The following is a 17,998-nucleotide window of genomic DNA, read 5'->3' as shown; positions in this document are numbered from 1 at the left end:
GTCTGGTATGGATTTTAGGGGGGGGCACACGCTGTTTTTTGTTTTTGGTGTGGGGTTCTCCTTAAAATCTATACCAGATTCTAAGTGCCAGGTATTGACTGGGTTTTTTTTTTTTTTTAAATAGCTGGGTGTCAGCAATTTTAACCGCAAATCCTTTTTAAATGGGATTTTTTTCTATAGAAATGTCTTATTATTATATGCAACAAATGCGCCACTTTACAGGCACATTAAGGGGACCCCCCAGGCACTATATTTTTAAAGGAATTTTTCATTGTTGCAATTTAAGCATCATTAAATCACTGCTCCTGAAAAAACAATTTTTTTTTTTTTTTTTATACATGTCCCCCAGGGCAGTAACTGGACCCCCATACCCCTCTTATGGCCAATTACTTGCATATAAGCCTTTAAAATGGGCACTTGATTTTTCTTGTTCGGCTCCCATAGACTTCAATGGGGTTCACTGTTTGGGTTAGGACATTTCCCCTGTTCGGGGGTTCTGCTGCGAACCGAACAGGGGGCTATTCCGCCCATCCCTGCTGTTCACACTGCTTTTATACAAGCTTAAGCTTGTGTGAAACAAGCCAAACGCGCTCATCTTTGCGGTGCATGGTCCTGTACAGCAGTGTGCATGAGCCCTTACAGTGACTATTACAGATACAAACCGTAATTAAACTTTTTTTGCTTCTTTTTAGGCAGCTAAAAGTTCCAGGGACCTTCAGTATCAAGATTATTTCGACCCAGTAGAAGGGGGTGAAGATGAGACAGACAGACATCTTGATGAAGAAGAAGAAATTGAAAATTCAGATCAAGAGGAAGAAGGGGGAGAACAGGGCAGTGAGGAGGAGGAGGAGAACATAGAAGAAGCGTAAGATCTTTTTTTTGGGGAGATTTGCACTTTTCTTCTATATATATATAATGGTTAGACTGCATCATTATCCAGCCAATATACTTTTTAATAAGCAGAGCAACAGTCCAGCCGTTACAAACTGCAAGCAAGCAGGCTCTTTATTGCAGAGGAAACATGCAATGTCTCTGTTGCAATAAAATACACTTACTGCCTGCTTGCTGTCTTCTCCATCTTGTAAACCGAGCTGCACATGCACAGCTCAGCTTGCATCTCCAGCACAATCCCTGTATGCTGAGATGACTGGCTCCAGTGCATGCGCAGGAGTGACGTCTTTCTGAGCCAGCCAGTGAAGACGGCTGAAGACCAGAACCCAGCAGAAAATGCCAGCGGCTGCGAGGAATGGGGTCCATTGAAGGAAAGGGAAGTATTTTTGAGTTGGTATTAGCCTCGCAATCATCTATATAGGGGCAACAAGACTGGAAGAGGGTGGAACAGGACTGGAAGTCCATCTGTTGTGCTGACAAAGAACATGTTTTAGGAGGACAAAGCAGAGTGAGTAGATAGATGGACCTCATCAGTCTATAGGTGTTCTTTTACTGTTCAATCAGAAAGCTAGACCAAGCTCTTTTTTTTTTCGTTATGGAAAGAATAGGCAATAGTTGGAACTCAGGTTGGAATTTTCTTCTTTTTTTTTTTTTTTTTTTTGCCTTCGTTTTTCCATCTAGACAGATTTTCCTTTTTTTTTTTTTTTTTTTTTTTGTCTAGACACAACCAGAAGTGAAAGATCTCCACAAAGAGAGCCAAATTCTCTTTTTTGACCGTTTCACTGGAGCATGTGCTTCTATTGGAAGATTTCCCTTCCTTTTTATGTTCCAGTGACAACTCCAACATTTTTTGATTTTATTTCACTTTTAGCCCACTGACAGTATTCTCAAAGATTAAAGGGTGAATTTCCCCATATATTTTGAGGTGTATTTTCTCTTTCTGTGAAGACTCATTATAAACTCTTTTTTTCAGGAGTGAATTGGATGAGGACGATGAAGAGGAGGATATGATGGAGGAAACCGAAGAAAGTAAAAAAGCAAAGGAGGCCTTCAAGAGGGTGACGTTCGACCTGTCGGATGATAGTGAAGGGGAAGATGTTGGTGACATACTTGGTGGCAAGAAGAATCAAGAAAAGCCTCAGGAATCAAAGTCTTCATTTGAGAAGAGGGAAGAGAAGGTTGGTGGAAGAGACTCTGGATAAAAACTTTATTTTTTTCTATAGTTTTGTTAACCACTTCAGGTCTCACCCATAGCAGTTTTACTGCTACAGGGCGCAACCTGTGCGCCTGATCACTTAGATATAGGAACAAGGATCCATGCCTCGCCTAGTAAAAGCACATCCCCCACAGTTTAGAAAAAAAACACTGGCTAGGCACATATCTTTGATCAACCTTGATGTTAACCCCTTCCCAGCCAGTGTCATTAGTACAGTGACCATTGGGTTATGCTACCCCCCTACAGGAGTAGGACACTAGGTAGGAAAAAGCTTTACCAGGGGGTATATTCCCACTTCCTGCTATGGGCATTTTTTTTTTCTGCCTAGTCGGGAGTAAGAACTTAGTTTCTTGCTGGGATCTCTGGTTCCAGCATTTTTTCTTTTTAAACAGATTTTTTTCCCTCTTCTTCTTTTCTTTTTTTCCCATTATTTTCTGTTTCCGTGAGAACTACACTCAAGTGTTGGACTGGGCGATGGACTGGATATTCTAGATCCTTATGGTCTCCCCAGTCTGGGCAGTGAGCGTGTGCAGACCTCAGCTCCACGCTAGGTCATCTGCTACATAGCCCCACTGGACGGGGGTTGGCCTGCGAGTTAAACGTCTCGTGAGGATGCATATGACCTGGTCCAGGGCTGAGTCGTACCGTGCCTCCTGGCCCGCAGCAACCCCATTCCGATGGAGAGGTGGTCTGCCTCGTGCGGTGCCCACCCGATTCCATGGTATGGTAAGTTGTCACACCCCGTTCCCTGGTGGCCTTTCACGGTGGACCTGAGACAGTCGGACCCCTGGGTTCTCCTTCTTTCCACACAGCGTTCCCTCCCCCCCATATGTCTGGGATCCCCCATAGAGGGCTTCCATACCTGTCCAGGTGCGTTTTGGGGGGTGTCGAGGGGGCGGGGGGGTGCACCGCCGGCAGCTGAATGCGAATATGTAGGGAAGGGGGGGAAGTCCTGGTGGGGGCTCCTGCAAGGGCCCCCTTGACCGTACAGACATCCCTTGGTGTCACCTGTGGGTCCCAGGAGCCGCCATTTTGCCGTGGATGGCTAGCTGTGTATTCGGCAGCCATTTTCTTGTAGTTTCCTGTTGAATAGCACGGCGGCCATGTTTTTGGAGCCTTGTGAGCGGTGACTGTGGCAGTGGACTTCTAGTACTGACTCCTGGGCTTCCTCTTTCTCTCTGATCGCCGCATGGGTACAGCATCCAGCGCTCTGCTCTGTGCTGACCGGGGATGGTGAATTATTGTGGGTGCCCTAAGGGATCTCCCTCTATAGCAGCGATTCAGCTGTGCTGGGACTTGTAGTGCCACTAGTGCGGCGGTGGGGGGTCACTAGCAGTGTTTTTTTTTTTCTAAATTGCCTGTGTGATTCCCTGGAACAAATTTCACCGCCTGATACCCTCTCAGAGGCGGCGGCCCTTCTGGGTCCCAGTTCACCCTGTCTGCAATGGCGGCAGGTCTGGAGTCATTAGTGTGCAAGATTGATTTGGTCCTGCAATTCAGACTCAGCAAAAAGCATCCATCAAATTAGAGGATGCCACTGCGTCGGAGACGCCGGTCACCTTCGTTACCTGAAAATCATCAAAAGTTTTTCCTTTTCCTGCCTATTTTGACAAAATTGTTGAATCAGTGGGGTTTCCCTAAACGCAATGTTCCTAAGCGTTTCGCTAGAAGGTACCTCTTTGAAGAGTCCCCGTTAAAAAAAGTGGATGGTCCCACCTGTGGTGGATTACCTGGTTTCCAGGCTGAACAAATCCTCTCTGATTCCCGTGGAGGAGTCGCCAACCTTTAAAGACCCTTTTGATAGGAAGGCGGAGACCTTGGTCTGGCACATGTTTACTGTGGCCAGTTCAGTCCTTAGGCGGGTGTTCACCATTTGCCTTGGTGTCCCAGAAAAAGGATCCAAATCTGCTTGGAACGTCTCTGGAGGTTCTAAGAGGCCCGGGCCTGGTAAGCCAGGAGCAGGTCCTTCCAGACCTGCAGACAAGTCCTTTTCTGCCTAAAGGGGCACCCTCACACGTATCTGGGGTGGGGGGATGTCTTCGTCTTTTGTCCGGACTCGTGGACCTCTCTGATTCAAGACAGACGGGTTCACAAGCTGATTCGGTCTGGCTAGAAGATTGAATTTCGGTCTTATTGATTCGGTCAGGATCCTCTACCCGACGCCGCAGAAGCACTGGTGGCTCCTTGGGGGCAGTACTGTCTGATATATGCCTTTCCCCCTGTCAAACTTCTGCCGAGACTTCTGCAAACAGGGTTTGTTCCAGCTTCTGGAACTGTTAGACCAGTTGTTCCAAGACCTGGTGTTCATTTGTGATACGTCCCTGGACTTGGCCTTATTGGTGTCCAGGACGTCAGCAGTGGGGGTTGCTATTGGATGCCTGATATGGCTGAAATGCTGGTCGGCTAACCAGACTTCTAAAAAAGCTGTTGCTGATCTCATTTTACGGGGTGAGAAGCTATTTGAAGCCTCTCTGGACACAACTTGCTGTCACAAAGTGTAATTGATCCGATTCCAGCTTCAGAATGCTTTCAGGGGTTTTATTCAAACCTGTTCACCGTGCCCAGAAAAGAAGGCAAGGTGCACCCCATCCTAGATCTCAAAGCCCTGAACCGCTTTGTGCCGGTACAGAGGTTTCGGATGAAGTTCATCCGTATGGTAGTGGACATCCCCATCTACGCTGGACACCAGCGGTTTCTTTGCTTTACGGTAGCGGAGCAGCATTATCAATTTGTGGCGTTACTCTTTGGCCTCACCTCTGCTCCCAGGGTGTTTACCAAAGTTCTGGCTCCGGTGTTGGCATTGCTGTGCCGGAAGGGGATTGCAGTACTGGGATACCTGGACAATCTTCTGTTGAGAGCGGTCTCTCTATCGGTTCTGTTGGAGAATCTGGAGGTCACTGTCCGAACTCTACAAGAGTTCAGTTGGAACATAATTTTCAAAAAATCCGCATTGACTCCGGTCCTGAGGCTGGAGAGCCTAGGCCTGAATCTGGATTCAGCCTTGGCGAGGGTTTTCCTCCCCTCAGACAAGCTTTGTCTGAGTCATTGGACGACTCACCTACGCTATTGACCGGTTCGGGTTCAATCAGACAACGCCATGGCTGTGGCTTACATCAATCGCCATGGGGGTACCAAGAGTGTCCTTGCGGCCAAGGAGGTAGCTGGGATTCTGACTTGGGCAGAAAGATTTGTTCCAGCCCTCTCTGCTGTACACATCCCAGGTGTGGAAAACTGGCAGGCGGATTACCTGAGTTGTCAGGTGTTGGATCAACGGGAGTGGTCCCTATACCTGGAGGTGTTTCACCTACTGTGTATTCGGTGGGGGACCCCCGAGGTCGATCTGTTTTCCTCCCGCCTCAACAAGAAGGTGCAGAGATTCGTAGCCATGTCTCGAGATCCTCTGACCAAAGCCACAGACGCCCTGGTGGCTCCTCGGGGTCAGTGGCTGATTTATGCATTTCCTCCGTTGAAGCTTCTGCCGCGTCTTCTGTGCAGGATAAAGGTGGAAAACATTCTGGTCATTCTGATGGCTCCAGACTGGCCTCGTCAGTCTTTGTACGCAGACCTCATAAGATTGGCCACCTTGGAGGCTTCCTCTCTGGGAAGATCTGTTTCAAGGTCCGATCTTCCATCCTGCTTTAGTCTCTGGCTTTACCGGCATGGCCGTTGAAAGTCGGGTGTCGAGAGATAGGGGTCTCTCTGAGTCTGTAATCCTCACTTTCTTGAAGGCTAGGAAGTAGAGTTCTCGAAAGATCTATTATCGCACGTGGAAATCGTACATTTCATGGAGTGAATTGCTGAAAGTGCACCCTCACTTGTTTTCTTTCGACAACATAAAAAGTCCAATTTAAACGAACTTTTGGGTGCATAAATGATGATGAAGAAAATCCAATCATGAAAGATGGTAACAAATGATGTGACCAAGTTGTGCAGCAAATCCCTACACCAATGACGGTAAGAAATAGATTGCGCTCCCCAAATGAATAGGACCCCAAATACCTTATGGCAAAGAGGTCAAACAGGCTTGAAGGAAATGATGTAGTGTCCCCACAGGATTCACCGTCCACGATGGGCAACGTGCAGCTCACCGATGGCAAGAATCAAACGGAGACTCCACTTCCACAGGGGATGGTATATCAAAAGAAAAAAGGGGGAGCACATAGCGTAATATTGCTAAAAATAAGTGTAAAAACGAATTGTGCAGCTAATCCCTACACCAGTGAAGGTATAAAAAAGATTGCGCTCACCAAATGAATAAGACCCCAAATGCCTTATAGCATAGGAATCAAACGAACTTGAAAGAAGTGATGGAGTGTCCCCACAGGATTCACCGACCATGATGGACAACGTGCAGATCCCCGGCAGATGAAATCAGTCACGGAATCCACTTCCACAATGGGTGGTGTATCAAAAAGAAAAATGGGGGACATATAGCGTAATATTGCTAAAACAATTTATTTCTAAAAACGGCTGATACACTTACAAACATCCATGACAGAAAGACGTGTAGAGTATAAAACAGCTGTGCTGACTGAGTCCTCTTAACATGTTTCGGCATACGTGCCTTTTTCAAAAGATCTCTTGTGAAAGAATGTTCAATCTGAAGTATATTGCAACCTGCGTTAAAACACGTGGCATTGTACATCGACAAACTTTGGCTTGAAATTTTCTGTGTTTTCATGGATTTCAGTGGAATACACCAGGCAAAATGACGCCAAAACGCAAAGGTGTGAATGGGCCTTTAGAGGGTTGTAGACAGCCTTGGTTTTTTGTTTGTGTGATTTCAGATTAACATGCATTTTCTTACAAGGCATACTTGTTAAACACAAAAGTGTATAAAAACCATCTACTTCTTTGAATGGAATCCGATAAACAGGCAGTTAAACCAAGATGTAAAATAAAAATTCACTGGTTACCATTATATAGACATGTAATTATTATATTATTATTATTGCTTCACAGATGAGTGAGAAGATTCAGACACTCCAGAAACAAATGCTTGAGGAGAAATCCTGGCAGCTGAGTGGGGAGGTGACCGCACAGAAGAGGCCAGAGAACAGTTTGATGTCCGAGTCCTTGGTCTTTGACCATGCCTCCAGAACGGGTAGATTTTTGTTTCTTGCAGTTCATTTATTTTTTGTTTATTAAAAGATCATAATAGTGTGCATTTGGGTGAAATGTAAGTGGTTAAAAATGTGTGTGTGTGTGTATGTGTATATATATGTATGTGTGTGTGTGTGTGTGTGTGTGTGTGTATATATATATATATATATATATATATATATATTATATTATATATAAATACACACACACTATATTGCCTACCTTTTACATGAACTTTAATGGCATCCCAGTCTATTGGGCCATACACACTATAAGATTTTCTGAAGACTTCTTTTTCCTTCAGACTTACCAAAACCATATAATAGGAGGTCAAACCTGAACACTTTCAATTTGTATGCAATCTGGCAGGCCCTTGCACCACATAGAAAAGGTAAATCTGAAGGAAAAAGTCTTCAGAAAATCTTAGTGTGTATGGCCCTTTAGTCTGTAGAGTTCAATATTGAGTTGGTCCACCCTTTGCAGCTTTAACAACTTCAACTCTTCTGGGAAGGCTGCCCACAAGGTTTAGGAGTGTGTCTATGGGAATGTTTGACCATTCTTCCAGAAGTGCATTTGTAAAGTCAGACACTAATGTTGGGGAGAAGGCCTGGCTCGCAGTCTCTGCTTCATTTCATCCCAAGGTGGTCTATCGGGTTGAGGTCAGGACTCTGTGCAGGCCAGTCAAGTTCCTCCACCCCAAACTCGCTCTTCCATGTCTTTATGGACCTTGCTTTGTGCACTGACCCAAATCATTTGGTGGAGGGAGGATTATGGTGTGGGGTTGTTTTTCAGGAGTTGGGCTTGGCCCCTTAGTTCCAATGAAGGGAACTCTTAAGGGCATCTCTTCAGGCACCTCCTTCAGTTTGGGGATGGCCCCTTCCTGTTCCAACATGATTGCGTACCAGTGCAGAAAGCAAGGTCCATAAAGGCATGAATGAGTGAGTTTAGGGTGGAGAAACTTGACTGGCCTGACCTCAACCCGATAGACCACCTTGGGATGAAATGGAGCAGAGACTGCGAGCCGGGCCTTGTCATCCACATAAGTGCCTGACCTCACAAAGATGCTTCTGGAAAAATAGTCAAGCGTTCCCATAGACATGCTCTTAAAGCTTGTGGACAGTCTTCCCAATACTTTTGACAATATAGTGTGTGTGTGTATGTATATATATATATATATATAATATATATGTGTGTGTGTATGTATGTGTATGTGTGTGTATATATATATATATGTGTATATATATATATGTGTATATATATATATATATATATATATATATATATATATATATATATATATATATATATACATATATATATATATATATATATATATATAGTGTGCGAGAGACATATAGGTGTGTGTATGGCAGACTAGGCTTGTCTCTTCCTGTGAGTTTGTATCCGGCTTGGCGTCCGCAATCTGCTGATCACAGGTACAAGGCTTTCTACGCTCCTAGTGAAAAAAGAAAAATGCACATTTTGTTGCCTCCGAAATGATGTGCATTTTATTTTTTAAAAAGATGAACTCGTCCATTTACTGCTGGTGAGTCTTTTAGGTCCATGTGTTTTAAATGACTCTGATTGATCATCATCACTAAACATTTGTTGATCTATTTCCCTAATCATTCGTCGTCATTGTAATTTTTTTCTTTATGAAGAAGATATCTTTAAATGACTCTTGGGATCTTCTATGCATTCCTATGCGTATAAAGTAATCAAACCTACAATACATGAGAAAGCCCCACCTAAGTGTTTCAATTAAGCTTCTTCCTGTCACATTAGACATGTTTTTTTGGGTGTAAATCTTGTCTCCTTTGTAATGTTGGTTTAGGTGTCTGTCATATGCATCCTTATTATTTTTTCCACACTTCTTTACAGCACCAGCAATCACAGAGGAAACCACACTACAACTTGAGGATATTATCAAACAGAGAATAAAAGACCAGGTCAGTGCTTTTTTTTTTTTTTAACTTTATTTCACGAATTGGTCTTTTTGGCATTTCGTTTGTTCTCTGAGGAAAATATGTCTACTATGTGTCAAAGACTGAAACAACTTTTAAATCGAATTACGATTTACAAAAAAACGTAAAATATATTTAACATAAATGATTTACCAGTGTGCTCTTCTGAGTATTGTCGGTATGAGTTCACAGCCCTATATCATCCTTTTAAAGCTGAAGCTTAGGTATAGATGTTTTTTTCTATAGTTACAGTGGTTCAGTTCAGACAAATGTAAGTTTCTATGCGTCATACCTGGCCAATCCCTGAGGATGCTGGAAATCATTGTAGACACCGCTACCACAGTGATTGCTGCTACCTTCTGGGTTCCACACCATACAGCTGCTTAGTGAACATATGGGATTGTTCGTTTGGCACTGGCTCCATTCAGAGAACACTTTGTATTTTCTCAATGAATGCAAAGTGTTCTCCGATTGGACAAGCAGAGATTGTGATAGAAAAGTGTTTTTGGTACACACCGCTCAAAGGTTCAATTCAGTAATGAGTAAGCACAGGAGTGTGAAACGCTTCTTAATGACCGGTGGTGGGCTACGTGTATGTCGCCATGTAACTTTTAATGGACATCAAATAAAGGAATTGCTTTTATCCTTGGATGTGCTGAATACTCTTCTTTCTTCAATAGAGATTGTGATGACCCACATCTCCACCTTGTCGGGTCAGAGAATGCTCTGCATTTTAAAGCTAACCATATATATCTTTTAAATATATTTTTTGAAGCGTTCACATGTTTTCTGTGCTGTAGAAGACAGTTTATTTTTTTTCCACTTAAATTGGATTGTATACGCTATTTCATTCAGAACTATTTTATGATGTTTTAGGGTATTAGATTTACTTTTCACCAGCAGATGGAGCTGTGGTAGGAAATGTGTCTCATAGTATAGCATGGTTACTCTCTACTGCTACATTTTCACTTTGAGACATAAACAAGGTTGGAAATCCAGAAGTTTTATTAAATTGAAAGTATATCCAGTGTTGTTAAAAGAATACTAAAGATTCAGCTCCTTGCACTGAACAGCCCCCATCCTCCTCGGATCCACCCTTGGCTTTCCTGGCTCATGCCCCCCAGTGCAAACTGCTTGCTTGCTCCCGAACTGCCTCTGTGTGTCCATAAGACACCGAGCACAGCTTGGCTCTGCCCCAGCTCCCTCCTCACTGGCTGTGATTGACAGCAGCAGCGGGAGCAAATGGCTCCCGCTGCTGTGTCTCAGCCAAAGAGGAGGGAGAGACCCAGGAGAGCAGCTATTCTTGTGCACATCGCTGGATCGGGCTCAGGTAAGTATTAGGGGGTAGCAGCATACTGAAGGTTTTTTTTTGTATGCTATTTATCCTAAGCTTTTATTCTCTTCATTTCCAAGGTGTGGGATGATGTGGTCCGCAAGGAAAAGCCAAAGGAAGATGCCTTTGAGTACAAGAAGCGACTTACTCTGGATCACGATAAGAGTAAACTGAGTCTAGCAGAGATTTATGAACAGGAGTACCTAAAACTTAACCAGGTAAGAATTTTCAGTTCTAAAGCCATAAGCTGATGTTCACCCTTGAAAATTTTAAAATCAGTTTCCACCTCCCCATCCCCTAGCTAAACACACATTCCTGGTAAAGGATCAGCCGACCAACCCCCCCCCCCATCCTCCCTCCTCGCCTAGGCAGGTGATGTGCGGTCCCCCAATTCCTCCTGAAATATGTGACGTGCATATCTCAGGAGGTACCAGGAGCACTACAGTCATTCTATTAATGAAACTAGGAGGGGTACAGACCCCTAGCAGGGCATCATTGGTAGGTGGCTCCTGAACCCTGAAGAGCCAGCAATCACAAAAGAACATTGCGGCGTGGGCCTTGAGTGGTGGCTGCAGAGAAGGAAATCTCAGCAGGACAACGCTGGTTCTGTTGGTTGGGTATCTGAATTGTGAGGACTCCAGCATCAGGTAAGCAGGGAAAATAAAAATGAATGGGGGGGTTGGGGGTGAAGTTCCTCTTTAATGTAAAAGGTGTTGATATACTTATCTAATTTATGCTGTTTTAAATGTATAAGTAGTATATGTTAACAGTCTGTTACAGCACTGATGATGAAATAGCTGAATTCAGTTTTTTGAATAAATATCTCTCTGATATTGGGCTATAGTTGCATATACATAGCGGGTCTGGATGTGAATTTAGCTTTGTGGGATGTAAAAAAGATTTGCATTTAAATTCCTTTAGTCCTTTCTCACCTTAATCTGTATTGTACTGTCTCATTAAGCAGTCTGCTATAGGTTTCAGTTGTCTGAACATTTTTCTTTTTTTTCTTTAGAAAAAAGTGGAAGATGAAGAAGATCCAAAGCATGTAGAGATACAGAAATCGATGGACAGCCTGTTCCTGAAGCTAGATGCCTTGTCAAATTTCCATTTCACACCAAAACCAGTAATACTTTTTGTATTTTACCAGTATTTTTTGTCTTTTTTCTGTCTTGTTGCTGACTGAATTTGATTGTAAATATAATACATATGCTGAACACATTGCGATGTGTTTAGTTGCTGAGCATATCACAGCAAATGAAGTGCCAGCACACCTGCCCTGCATACTCCTATGTCAATTGCTAATTAGTGAAGCAAGCATAAAACATTAAGAAACCTGCATCTTTAAAAAAAAAAAAAAAAAAAACAAGTCAACAACAATAGCGCAAATATTTGTTGTTCCCTTTAAATATGATATTGCTAGGGTAACCCCTTTAGTTTGGATCTAGAAATCCTTTTCTTGTATGATTTTGATGAATAATGAAGAGAAGAGGAGAAGAGCAGTTTTTTTGCTGATTGAGGTACCTGTCTGTATCAGCCCACGTTTTCCTTGGGCCTGAAACTTGGGAAACTTAGTTATGCATATCTGGAGATTGGAGTTGATCCTTAGATTTCCGGCAGATATCTAAGTAGATACATTATCTTATCACCACCTTCACTTCTGCAAAATAGCTGTTTAACCACTTAATATTTTTCACATTTTTTTTTATATGAAATCCCCAAAAAAAAAATGTAAAAATCTAAATTTATTAACATTTTCGGCCAATTTGTTTTATGCTACATATGTTTGGTAAAAAAAAAATCGCAAAAAGCGTATTTTGATTGATTTGCGCAAAAGTTATCGTGTCTACTAACAAAGGGAAAGATTTTTGTCTTTTTTTTTTTTTTTGCGGTACTGCGACATTGCGGCGGACAGATCGGACCCTTGACTGACATTTTTGACACTTTTGGGGTTACCAGTGACATTTCTACAGTAATCAGTGCTATACATATGCACTGTTACTGTAAAATTACTCTGGCAGTGAAGGGGTTAACTTTTTTTGAGAGGGAGGGGGTGGTGTGTGTCCCTAGGGGCGTGATTCTAACTGTGATTGGCTGTGGCTTGAGGTGTAGGAACAGTGATCAACGGTCCTACATAGTAGAACCGTATGATCACTGTTTCTACACAGGGGAGAATGACAGGCGGCTTGTTTACATCAGCCGCCTGCCTTTCTCCCTCTGCACCGACGATCGCCGTGTGACCGGCGGACATCGGGTCCGCCGGTCACACGCGCAGGGGGGGGGGGGTCCATGCGCTCGCTCCCTAGACCCTCACAGGCTAGCGATGTAGATCTACGTCACTCTGCCTGTGAGGGGCTGACTGCCGACGTAAATAGTCGTGCGGCAGTTGGCAAGTGGTTAAGTTGACTCAAAAGAGTGAGGAGTCCTGTTCATTTTGGGCTGATAAATATGCTATGGAATGTTTTAGAGTTGGGCACATTTCAAATGGGCAGAGCGGACCGGTGCCCATGTCAGTTTTTCAGGCAGGCTGTATCGGACCCTCCAGTCTCTCTTCTATGGAGCAGCGGATGTCAACAGACATGTGACTATAGACACCCGTGGACATCCAATCTTGCCTTCCCTCATCTGTCTGGTGGATCAGATGGCAGTTGGGTGTTAACAGATAGGCAGTCTGTTTACATCTGACCGCCCATAGGGGAGAGCAGGCTGTGTCCTCCAGGGATCAGCATACAGATTCCCTGCTGAGCAGGCGGACTCCAACCGAGCCTGCCCCGTGTGTAAGGGGCCTTTAGGTGAACTGATGTTTAGATGTAGTTAATGGATCTTGTATATAAAAGGATTAAAAAATTAACACATTTAGACACAAAGGAAGGAAAACGTGTCACTTTAGTCTTCCTGTGATATAATGCAAAACTATTTGAGTACACATACACTAAAAAGGCACTGTAGAAATACATATTCATCCTGATGTATGAAATTCTGCAGCCCCATCTGATGATCTTAATTCTTGCATAGTCACATGTAAACTTGAGCAATGTATGCACTATTGTTATGCAGCATCTGTTCAACATTGATCTACAGGTAGCCAAGCTTGTCAAAAAATGAGCCTGGTTAGTTAGGAAATTAATTTACTGGCTGATTAGCAAACTAAAAAATGATTATCCGTAACCAACTCTTTTGTCATGCAGCCTGTTCCAGAAATGAAGGTGGTATCAAATCTCCCTGCAATCACTATGGAAGAGGTGGCACCAGTGGGAGTGAGCGAAGCAGCTCTCCTGGCTCCGGAAGAAGTCAAAGTAAGTAGAAGAAATGTACTAGATCTATAAATTTATACACATAACCACATCATGTGGGACACAGTGATGGAAAAATGCCAGTGCTCAATCTGAATGGTTCATATTTTATAGGAGAAGAACAAAGCTGGAGACCTAAAAACAAATGCTGAGAAGACCGCCACAGATAAGAGACGTGAGAGACGGAAAAAGAAGATCATGAAAAAGTTTAAAATTAAGGAAAAAGAGAAACGTCAGAAGCTAGCAGAGAAACAGAGAGCGGAGAAGGGGAAGCAACCAACAAAACAAGCAGCAGAAGCCAACATCAAGAAGCTTGCCAAAGACGGAAAGGCCACTGTGCTGAAGGTAATTGTCTTTTTCCACCAGTTATTGGCTATTTCACTGCTTTTAACCTCTAAATGGGCAATTCAGCTCATACCAGGTTTTCAAACAAGAAGGTATCATACCTGTTCTTATCAATTCACAATGTTGTCATTGTTGAGTGAAAGGTTGCCTCATATGGCCTATTTGTATCTGACAGCATGAGAATAATAAAAACATTCCCAGCATATCAAAGATGCCCAATTTCAAAGCGAGTGCCCAAAGGTAGATAATAAAACAGGGTCACCACATCCCATATATTCATGCACAAAAGAGGGGAGAACAATCAGGACTGCCCCATGAACGCATGAAACCAATATCGTAAAAGACCTCAATATTTATTGCAAAGGTTATTCAAAAGTTAATTGGTTACATTCAAGACAAACCTGTGTATACATATTTAAGGGAATGCTTCCCTGACATTCTGGGGCAGTGCCCCTATACAGATCTACCAAAAGCTCTTGTTAAGAGCACTCCTTGCAGCTTCAAAAAGTATATCTTATGAGGGCACGACCCCAGGTGAAGTTCATCCTTAACATGTTTTGTGGCAAAGCTGCTTCCTCAGGAGTCCAAAGGAGGGAAACATATCTAGAGAAGAACAGCAGCTTTATAAATACAAATACAGAATACATGGGAGCCAAATACCACAGGAATGGTTCTAATATATCCGCTGCAAAATATGTTGTAAGCAAATTGCAGGAACCATTTAAAGTAGTGTGTATACATTTAAACCTACCAGAGCATACATAGATAGGGTGGACCCCACTCCACAACTAATGTGCACCTGCGACATAGGAGCAAGCTTCTAGGGACAACCATAGATTTGGGGGGGAGGGGGGTGCATACACACAAGTACAAATGGCTGGTGCTGCACCTTTTGGCAGTCAGTCTGCTGCTCATAAGAAAGATTAGTGCCTTTGTCTGAGGACAGGCCTTCATATTTGAGTAAAAAACTTGAATCCTGTGTTAATTGTCTGTCTTTTTATCTTTTAACTACCTGGAGATTCGAGAGGAAATCTGACGTCTTACCATATTTAACCACTTGCCGCAGTTTTACATCAGTACTTTGACGTTAGTACTGGGGTTATGGCAGCAGATAGGCGCCAAAACCCGGTATTTTATTCTTACAGGGTGGGTGGTCCTCTTTCACATAAAAGTGGTCCCAGCGGTCATACCTCGATTTCTCCTGATGGCCTTAAAGGTCCCATTTTTTTTCATGATGGAAAAAAAAATAACTTTTTTTTTTTTTTTCTTGCTTTTTAGTATAAATGCGATATCTGAGGTCTTTTTGACCCCAGATTTCACATCAGAGGACCTGTCCTGCTTATTTCTATTTCAATATAAACTATATGCTTGTAAATTGTATCTCCACTCTGTAGAAAAAAAACAGCTGTCTTTGGTCCCTTTTATACATTAACATGCATTTAACAAATTGAATCACAAAGTCCTTCTTTGCTATCATTTGTATTAAAACACGGACATGGATTCCACTCATTTGCTGTATCCACTTCTTCCTTTGTGTTGAATGGGAGGGTCTTCTTGCTATGGTCACATCATCCAATGAGGCAATCTCATGAGCTTAAAGTGACGTGTCTGGCGGGGGAATGTCTCCAGGTTGTTAGATTACAAAGAAACAACATTTAGGCCTTGTTCACCCCATATACAGAGACCTGAGTTTTTCTGCAAGAGCACAAAGAAAGCAATTGGTGCCCTGTTCACACCCCCAACACTGATCATGTGCAGATTTTTTCTTTGCAAATATCTGCAACGGGTATCCGGTTTTCTGGGCAGAAAAAAAACCTCACGACATCCACATTGAACAGTGTAAACAGGGTGCATGGAGAACAATTGTTTTCTTTGTGCCCCTGCATAGGATTTATGTAGCAGATTCCTGCGCAGCAAAAAGTCACGTGACAGCAGTAGCATAGTGTGACCAGGGTACATAGAAAACAATAGTTGTCTTTGTGTCCTTGCAGAGACCTACATATAAAAAAAAAATGTTTGTGCACATGGTGTGAACAAGACTAAAATATTTAATATGTGGTTTTTCAGTTTGATCAGTTTTTCTGCACGTATGGTGTGTAGTTTTAGAAAACCACAATGTTGTAAATTCACCTATGGGGAAAATTTTACATATTCCACCCACAGCGTCTCCCCCTTAGGGATCTTCTCCCTGTACCCGCTGTCACAATTTAAAAAGTACGCTGCTGTGCAGGGCCCCCCCCCGCGTAATTTATTTACAGATTTCTATGGGTGGGAGATCTCCAAGTACGAACAGCCTTTTGTGGCTGATGGCTTGTAGTTCCAATGAACTACTGATGAGCATTTTAGATAGTTCATTGATGATTCCTGTCATCTAGTAAGTGCCTGCTCGTAGGAGCAGACAGCTACACAGACAGTCTGCAGGAGCCCGAGATTGCACCCATGATCTGCTGACTGCAGATGCAATGCTGTACAGGCTCCTAACAAATAAATTCATATTTCTTTTTTTTTACCTGCAAAAAGATGAGCTTTTATTTTTTTTGAAAGGTGAATTTATCCTTTAAATAACAATAGATTACAAAATGCCTTGTGTATCAATTGTATATGGTTCTTATACTCCATTCCAACCAAGCACAACTGCAACCTTAATGCTTTGCTTTGGAAAGTGCATGGAAGGGGTAAAGCCTGTGTCAGGTTTTAATCAGCTGTTTGTAACTCCCGTTGGGAAGATTTCCCCTTAAATTACTGAAATCTTTCCTAAGGACACACAGATTAAAATATATGTTAAGTAGAATTGGGAAGGGTTTTTAATGCCGTCTGCCTCTTCCTGTCTCAATGAAATGTGACCTCCCATTTCATGTGTGGGCATCAAATTGAGGGAAAATGGAAACCACTCTGTCACAGCACCCAATGCAGTTGATTTGCTAAAACTGGAGAGTGCAAAATCTGGTGCAGCTCTGCACAGAAACCAATTAGCTTCCAGGTTTTTTTTTTTTTTGTGCTGGAGTTTAATTGAACGAGCTGAAGTTAGAAGCGGATTGGCTACCATGCACCGCTGCATCAGATTTTTGCACTTTTCAGTTTTAGTAAATCAACTCCAAATGTCTTCTATGACAGAAGCAGTTTTACCCTTTGTTACAGGGAGATTATTATCACAATGAATTTGTTCATCTCTACTCCTTATCTTGTTTTGGGTATTTTAATAGTGTAACTTTGTGTTTTGTTACAGGATGAAGGAAAGGATAAAGTACTGAAGTCATCACAAGCATTCTTTTCTCAGTTGCAAGATCAAGTCAGATCGCAGATCAAAGGTGCCAAGTCTGCACATAAGAAACCAAAGAAAAACCATGAACTGTCTGCCCACAAACTTAAACTCTAACAAATCTTTATTTTAGGAAAAGGTGACATTTGTAGAGAAATCCCTCCCCCCTCACCCAAATCTTCCACTTTTTAAGCCATGGAGTTTGTAAAAATCTAACAGAGTTTATTTTATACTGCCTGGACTGACTTGTTCAGAGTGCATTGAATGCTGTACATTGACCTTTGTAAAATGTGGGAATTATTTAAGTAACCATCTTTTGCTGTCCATTTTGCTTGTTTCATTAAAAAATAATTTTCCATTTGTAATTTCTGGACTGTTGGCGCATCAAGTTCTGTAAAAATAAGCATGGTCACTGTAAATGGTATAGAAATGTTCAGAAAACATGCACATGTCAGCCTTCTGAGCAGAAGCTTGGATATTATGTGGAGTTACACCATACCCCATTCTGCGATTTTTTTTTTTTTTTTTTGTCTGTCAGTTTTTTGTCTGTCAGTTGGCAGACCTTTTAGGCTAGGTTCACACTGATGCGGTGCGGGA

The 17,998-nt window shown here is 42.6% G+C and overlaps 1 protein-coding gene across 1 annotated transcript in view; it reads left to right on the top strand.

Moving 5' to 3' along the window:
* The window catches only part of MPHOSPH10 (M-phase phosphoprotein 10), a 34,191-nt gene extending 16,607 nt beyond the window's left edge, over positions 1-17,584 (top strand). The window contains exons 3-11 of the mRNA XM_082254676.1: positions 693-865; positions 1,865-2,069; positions 7,070-7,211; positions 9,092-9,159; positions 10,588-10,725; positions 11,520-11,630; positions 13,693-13,800; positions 13,912-14,142; positions 17,369-17,584. Coding sequence (XP_082110802.1) covers positions 693-865; positions 1,865-2,069; positions 7,070-7,211; positions 9,092-9,159; positions 10,588-10,725; positions 11,520-11,630; positions 13,693-13,800; positions 13,912-14,142; positions 17,369-17,518 — 1,326 coding nt within the window. The 3' untranslated portion in view covers positions 17,519-17,584. The remainder of the gene's footprint in view (positions 1-692; positions 866-1,864; positions 2,070-7,069; positions 7,212-9,091; positions 9,160-10,587; positions 10,726-11,519; positions 11,631-13,692; positions 13,801-13,911; positions 14,143-17,368) is intronic.
* The last annotated feature ends 414 nt before the right edge of the window (positions 17,585-17,998 follow it).

Source organism: Pelophylax lessonae (assembly GCF_965119305.1).
Source record: "Pelophylax lessonae genome assembly, chromosome: 4".
In the NCBI taxonomy this organism is placed as follows: domain Eukaryota; kingdom Metazoa; phylum Chordata; class Amphibia; order Anura; family Ranidae; genus Pelophylax; species Pelophylax lessonae.
The sequence above is the reverse complement of the archived record's forward strand: the minus strand, read 5'-3'. Positions and strand labels throughout refer to the sequence as shown.